The 7,494-nt window shown below is 43.0% G+C and overlaps 1 protein-coding gene across 4 annotated transcripts in view; it reads right to left on the bottom strand.

The window, feature by feature from the left end:
• Positions 1-648: 648 nt before the first annotated feature.
• CSNK2A1 (casein kinase 2 alpha 1) overlaps positions 649-7,494 on the bottom strand; it is a 48,097-nt gene continuing 41,251 nt past the window's right edge. For all 4 annotated transcript variants that reach the window (XM_003411629.4, XM_064275911.1, XM_064275908.1 and 1 more), the window contains 4 exons: positions 6,860-6,960; positions 5,902-6,050; positions 4,691-4,777; positions 649-2,011 (listed from right to left, as the gene is read on the bottom strand). In XM_003411629.4, coding sequence (XP_003411677.1) covers positions 1,896-2,011; positions 4,691-4,777; positions 5,902-6,050; positions 6,860-6,960 — 453 coding nt within the window. In that variant the 3' untranslated portion in view covers positions 649-1,895. The remainder of the gene's footprint in view (positions 2,012-4,690; positions 4,778-5,901; positions 6,051-6,859; positions 6,961-7,494) is intronic.

The following is a 7,494-nucleotide window of genomic DNA, read 5'->3' as shown; positions in this document are numbered from 1 at the left end:
AAGGTTTCAGCTTTGTCTAAAGCTTGCCATTATAGTCACTAAAGCCACCACCTCGGTAAAGTTACTAAAGCCAAAATGGGTTACAAAGTTAGATAAGTTCATTAAATTTAACTCCCCAAAACAACTGTTTATGATGCCCAGGTGAGAAAGGCTTGTGAATCTATAAAGGTAGGAGAATGGGGAACTAGGACATTAGGCCTTAAGATATGTTGGAAGATTTTTCCTAGTCCCCACAAGCAGCTACTGTCATGAAACAACACGAGAAAATATAGAGCTGATGTTTTTGCTATTGTGCTTAAAAAACTAGGCTTCCTCAGTGAAGCACCTGATAAACTTAGGTGGTTGGGTTACAGTGGAAAATCCACTTTACACACAAACACACAAAAACTGGCAACTTTTTCCATCCCCAATCCCTGCACTGCTGAGACACAAAATGAGCTTTATGGCAAAGGATCCTTAATCCCCAGAGACGCTTTGGCTTGTGGTACTTTTTTAAGGCCTCTCTGCCCTGCCCGGTACCACAGGTTGAAGGAGGGGTATATAAAAATGGGAGCCTCGGGATGCCCCCACAGTACAGGGCTGCAGGCCCCTCAGATGTGAACGTTAAGACACCCACCCAGCGAGACCTTTACACAGGGAACTTAAATCTAACCTTGATAAATAAAACCAAACGTTTATTTACACCAAAGAATTCCAACACTGGATCTTTCACATATGAAGGACAAAGTATTATATATATACACACAGCAAGGGGTGGCAGGACTGTAACAAGAGAGTTTAGTTTTCCCACAATTAGAAGTCTACCATTTCAGCTTCAATGGAGATAGTGGCTCTGCTCCTGCCTCTCAGGTCACATTTACAAGTCTTCTCACCGGATGGCATGTGAGGGAAGCGGAAGGTAGGAGAAGAAGGTAGAAAGCTTAAAATGACACTCAGTGTGGCCATATCTTCCTTTAGCACTTAAAGACTTGCTTGCATGAAACCTATATAGCTAATGTTCGTTTCTTCTGTAAAAAGCAAAGAGTTATGCCTGGTGACTAAGTGACTTTAAAATGGCCAAGTCAAAGAAAACTGAAAAGATTCTGCCTTCTCTCCTACCATCTATATAGAGCACAGAGTGTTGGGAGATGAAAGGCGAAAGGGCCAAGAGCCTGTGAGGGAAAATATTAAAATTTTAAACTACTCTTTGAAACTAAAATTTTAAGTGAGATGGATTTAGGTTTAGGGAGTAAGACATGATTCATACAGAAGTTTTTAGGACCTGTCTGTACTCTGGCTAGGTTTTCAACATCTTAATGTAACTAAGATGTGTTTCCACCAGATTCACCAGGCTAACCCACTGAAGCAGCACTTGGGGAGTAAAGTGATGTAAGTGACTAGCAGTACAGCGCTCTTACAGACTGGGTCCTCTCTTCCTCGCTTCCCTCCTGCCTCCTTCCTTCTGGCCTCCCTTCAGAAGCTACATTTTGGTAATCTCTGGAGAAAAGCATGAGATACAAACCCCCCAAAGTGGGCTGGTGGGGGAGCAATGGGGGGAATGGGAAGAAATCTCCCCTCAAATGCAGCAGCCAGGATTGAGGCTGGTTCATCTTTGTTCTTTCGTGATGCGGAACTCAATTTGGAAGGGGAGAAAAAAATTTGTCCATGAAATTTTCAACCTGCAGGTAATTTTTCAGGGAATCCCCTGAGTTATGAAAATTCGAGTTTAAAAAAAAAAAAAAAGAAAATCAGCCTATTATAATTTTTTTATGACTGAACTACTATAAATCCACAAGCAACGGTTCAGACACGGTGCTTCTGAAGTGTTTCACCCCTCCCCGCCAGGCGCAAGCCGCATCAAGGGGAGGGGCAGACTCCCCCACCTCTGCTCAGGAATCAGGAGACAGAAGGGGCCGTTACTGCTGAGCGCCAGCGGCCGCTGGAACAGGCATCCCAAGGGGGTTGGCAGCAGCGATCACTGGTGACCCTGCCAGAGGTCCAAGGGGTGAAGGGGTTGGCACTGCAGAAATCCCTGAAAGAAAACAGCAGACAGTGAGCCAGAGACATCAACCACAGAAAGCCCTGTCGTCAGGTTTTCACAGCACCCATCTCAAAAGCGACGTGACCGCAGTCCTCTCTTTACAGAGGATGTTCCCTTAGCCAGGTTTCTGCATACACCTGCAAGTAGGATCCTCCCAAATCCAGGTGAAAATGGCAAGTCCTAATAAAATTTAGGAAGACAGGCAAAGAAATCGGAGCTTGGAGTTTAAGCAATCTGTCCAAGGCAACAGGTGTCAATTACACTTGGATTCCAGTGCATTTCTGTCTAGGGCAGTGCTGTCCAATCGACTTTCTGTGATGATGGAAGGGTTCTGTAATTTCCGACAGCTAACATGGTGGCCCACTAGCCACATGTCGCTATTGAGCTCTCACAAAAGCTCTGGTGGCTTGTGTGACTTAGGAACTAAATTTTTAGTTTTACTCTATCTAAATAGACACAAGTGGCTAGTTACTACCACATTAAGCAGCACAGGACTAGAGCCAAAGCTCACGTATTCTTACACCAAGCTGCCTCATATGGAAGAGCCATCAGCTGGCAGCTTTCAAAATTACTAATATTTTGAATGGAGAAAGGAGCCCTTCTGACCTAAAACAGTATTTGAGTTGTGTTTCCATTTGGTGTTTTCCACCCCTCTAATGACCTGTTTAGAAACACTGGTGGCATAGTGGTTAAGTGCTACGGCTGCTAACCAAAAGGTCAGCAGTTCGAATCTGCCAGGTGCTCCTTGGAAGCTCTATGGGGCAGTTCTACTCTGCCCTATAGGGTCGCTACAAGTCGGAATCGACTCGACGGCAGCAGGTTTTTTTTTTTTTTTTTGGGTAATGACCTGTTAGATTATCCTCAACCAGCCAGATAGATTACCTTCAGTCAGTTCTTTAATTTTCAAAATGTTATTAATTTTCCAAATAGGCAATATGTTCACATGGGTCAAAATACAAAAGGTTCAAAAGAGTACAGTGAAAAATCTCCCTTGCTTTACAGCTCAACCAACTTATGATACAATTTTTGGGGTGTATCCTTCCGGAATTATTTTATGCATATTATCGTTGTCAGGTGCCGTCCAGTCGGTTCCGACTCATAGCGACCCTATGCACAACAGAACGAAACACTGCCCGGTCCTGAGCCATCCTTACAATCGCTATTATGCTTGAGCTCATCGTTGCAGCCACCGTGTCAGTCCACCTCGTTGAGGGTCTTCCTCTTTTCCACTGACCCTGTACTTTGCCAAGCATGATGTCCTTCTCCAGGGACTGATCCCCCCTGACAACATGTCCAAAGTATGTAAGACGCAGTCTCACTATCCTTGCTTCTAAGGAGCATTCTGGTTGCACTTCTTCCAAGACAGATTTGTTCGTTCTTTTGGCAGTCCATGGTATATTCAATATTCTTCGCCAACGCCACAACTCAAAGGCGTCAACTCTTCTTCGGTCTTCCTTATTCACTGTCCAGCTTTCACATTTATATGATGCGATAGAATATACCATGGCTTGGGTCAGGCATGCCTTAGTCTTCAAGGTGACATCTTTGCTCTTCAACACTTTAAAGAGGTCCTTTGCAGCAGATTTACCCACAACAAATTATGGATAACATTGCAAAGAATGGGAATTCCAGAACACTTAACTGTGCTCATGAGGAACCTTTATGCATATGCATGAATATAATTTTTAAATTATATGCATATAAGAAACTTAAGAACATGATTAATATATTCCTGCCCATTCCTTATTCTTGGATATGGCCCTGTATCTAGCTTTCTTTCATTTCACACTATCTTGGAATCTGAGGTATAACAGAACATGAAGCACTTTCTCCCTCTTTCCCCTGGCTGCACCAGTATCCCACTGAACTCATGTCCTGTAACTGATTTAACCAGCTCCCTACTGACAGCTGTTTTCAAAGTTTTGCTATTACAAATAAGGCTACCATGAGTAACCTTGAATATACAACGTTTTGCACACAGGCAGGGTATCTAGAAGATAAATTCTAGGAGGCGGTTCTAGTTCTTTAAAAAAGAATCAGGACAAGAGCAATCCCTTGAGAGTGTCTGAGTAAATGCCCTATCAAAAGTATATTCACTTGGAAGTCACCTACGAATGTAATTTCTAGGGGCTTGGCCTGTGGTTTCTTCTGAATAATTTTGTACCCTCTACAAAATTATTTAACAATAATGAAAAACTAACTTCATATAAATCTTTACAATTTACTAGGCACACTGTAGTTGCTCTGCCAAAAATCAGAGAACTGTCCTCATACACATACAAATCCCATCCCCAATTTCTTCATCTTGTTTCCGAGGGCTGTGTGATTACTATCACTCTAAACCACGAGATGAATGGCTCTCATTTTATACTTCATGGCTTGCTCAAGTCCCTCTGCAAGAGATTTTCAGTTACAGATGCTGGGGTTCTGACCCAGAAGAGACTGTCATTGCCCCATTCAAGGCAGTGTCACTGAAGTATACCAGTTTTCAGAAACATTTTGAAACCTGGTAGGGAGACCCCACGAACATGCGTAGGTCGGCATGTTGATAAAGCCTCATTACAGAAAAAATAAGGCACAGAAGAAAATGTTTAGGCCACAAAGAAGGGACAGAAATGAGAATAGTAACTGACTTCTACATTTTTTAGAAAATTTGCCAAATGAACTAACCTGACATCATGTTGGCGCTGCTGACAGGCGTACTGCCCCCCGCCATGCTAGATGAGCCCATCCGAGCCTGGTCCTTCACAACTGTGTCTAGAAGAGAAATGAAAAGGTTAGGTTCTGTTTAGCTTGAAGGATTAAACTAACGATCTGGGGCCTTAAGTAGCCACCTTTGTATTTCTTTTATACGCCATATTATTTCCAGAGGAACTTAAAGTTGCAACTACTTTCATCATGAATTAGACAAGTATTATCAAATAGAGGTATCTTCCCTGTCAAATTTTAGTGAAGGCCAACTCTTAAACTAAATAGTATAGAAGAGCTAAATAAAACAAAGACAGCATGAGGTTTAATGGAGACCTACAACCCAACCTGGTCAAGACAGAAGTTCCTAGAATCTAAATGGTCTGGATGATCAAATGATGCCTCACATATATTATCAAGATTTCACTGCAGCCCACAGCTCAGCTGGTCAGAGCAGGATGCCAAAGAGGACAAAGCATGAGGTGTGTACAGGTTAGCGTTACAACAGCAGACTCCACTCTCCATCCCAACCAGCCCATCGGCCTGCTTCAGGTACATGAGACTGAGCAAGAGCATAATGGGTTCACCATAAAACCATCCCACTACTTCCTAAGGAATAATCCAATGTTGAAGCTAACACCACAGTGACGATGGGGTGGGTCTAAGCGGCATTTTTACTCAGGACATCACAGTTAGGTATACTCACAAACCTAAGTCAAGAATGTTTGTACTACATTAAGACTTTCAAGCCTCATTGGCTCTCTCCAATGAGTGATTACCAGAGACATGACAAAGTGCTGCGTGTTCTAAACTTACCACTCCAGACCAGCCAGTACCATTGTGTGTCACCCACACGGTAAGAAAAGCAGTTTATTTAGGGGTGCTCATGTGTCACATACACAGCTAGGCAGGTTTCCTTACTTTCCCACTGAATCTTTCCAACAATTCTGCAAGACAATTGCCATCACTGTCCCCATTTGAAGACATGAGGCTCATGTGGGTGAAGTAACTTTAGTCAAGGTCACAAAACTAATGGGAGTTAATGGCAGCTAAGATTCCAACCCTGCTCTGTGTGACTCTGGGCCTAGAGCTTTCCTCAGAGCGCATATTCTCCTCTGCTTTATATAGTCTGCTGGAGCAGTGGTGGGAGGGAGGGTGTGCACAGGCTCTGTGGACCAGGCAGCTGGACTCACAGAAATAAGGGTGCTCCATGGCCTCTCTGGCAGTGAGCCTTGACTGGTGGTCATATCGCAGTAGCTTGTCCAGGAAATCCAAGGCCTCAGGGCTGACGAGGTGCTGGTTTTCACTGTGGACAAAGCGTTCCCATCGCTTACGCGAGTGTCTGCAAAAGCCAAGAGGGGAAATAAGAAATAGACCAGAAAGGAAGGGGCACAGAAGCCTAACATTTTCCTCCCAGATTTTCCTTAGTGGGTAGGAGCCCAGCCAATAGCAAAAGAGGAGCAAAACTCAAGAGAGGAGTAGTCTCATACCACTGCATTACCAGAGAAACAACAAAAGTTAACTGGAAAGACTGAAAATAGTGGCGTTGTAGAAATCTGGGTCCTCACAATTTTGAACACAATTCAGGTTACTTTACAGGATGAGAATGCTTCTATGCAGCAAGGAGGGTCAGGTGGCAAGGCCAACCAGGCCTCTTTCCCATCCCCATACACATTCCTGGCATCTCTGCCACTTGGCCAGCAAAAGCCTTTGTATCAGGAAAGTCCAGCTCCTGTTGTTAAGTGTGTAGTGTATTAGTATTTTGTCTAGTCACTACTGTCAGCTGTTTGCACACCAGTCTTGCAGTATACATTTTCTCTCTCTTGGAGAGGTTTTGCCATTTGGAGAAGCAGGCTAAATAAAGAGATTTTGATTTCTGACTTAACTGTAACCCTTTCTACTAGAATCTACATTTCAAAGGAATCCTCTGACTATAGCCCCTAAGCTGGCTCCGGTAAGAGAATCTGGGAAGATGGCCACGCAACCCAATGCTTTTATCACAGTCCTACTCAAGCAGCATACTGTGGCACTGGGCCCTCAACACCTAAGCAGTGACCACAAAGAGAACATAACTTTCTTGAAGATTCAAAGTGTCAGTTTACACCTATAGTACTCAAGCTACGAATGCATTGATTTTGTTTTATGACTTACCTGCCCAAAATATCATTGAAACGTGGATCTAATTCAATGTTGTATTTGTCAATATAGTCATATAAATCTTCTGTTCCCAGAACCTTGGCTATCCTCACCAACTGGGATTGAAAAAACACAAACACTCACACCACAAACTATTACGTGATTAAATAAACAATTAATTATTGCTGAATTAACAGAAAGGTACCACCGTGGCTACCAGTATGAATGTTACCTCCTAGCAGTTTACTTCAAATTTCTGTGAATGGCAGGAGTGCACTTCCACATAAAATTCCCTAAATCGACTCAATGTGAAAATGACAGAAAGAAAAAGCAAACCTTGTTTATAATCTGGTTCCTTCCCCTTGAAATTTCTCCCTGGTGAAGTCTTATTTTTTTCCCTTAAAAACCAGTTGAAGATGTCACTTTTTTTCTGGAAGCTCCACTTGCACACTAAGACCACTCATCTCCAACACTACTGCCTTTTGTACCTTGTCCACACTTCTACTCTGCCATTTATGATTGTAATTTATTTCCTTATTAAGTTTGCTTTCTTTACTAGATAAACCATGAGCTCTCTGAAAGACTACTCTCTTATTTTGTCTTTGCCAACCTCGCATGACACCTGAGATTGAATTGATGATTTTAACAGA

The sequence above is a fragment of the Loxodonta africana genome, chromosome 24, assembly GCF_030014295.1.
Source record: "Loxodonta africana isolate mLoxAfr1 chromosome 24, mLoxAfr1.hap2, whole genome shotgun sequence".
NCBI lineage: Eukaryota > Metazoa > Chordata > Mammalia > Proboscidea > Elephantidae > Loxodonta > Loxodonta africana.
Note: the sequence above shows the minus strand (reverse complement) of the source record. Positions and strands in the feature narration are given on the sequence as shown.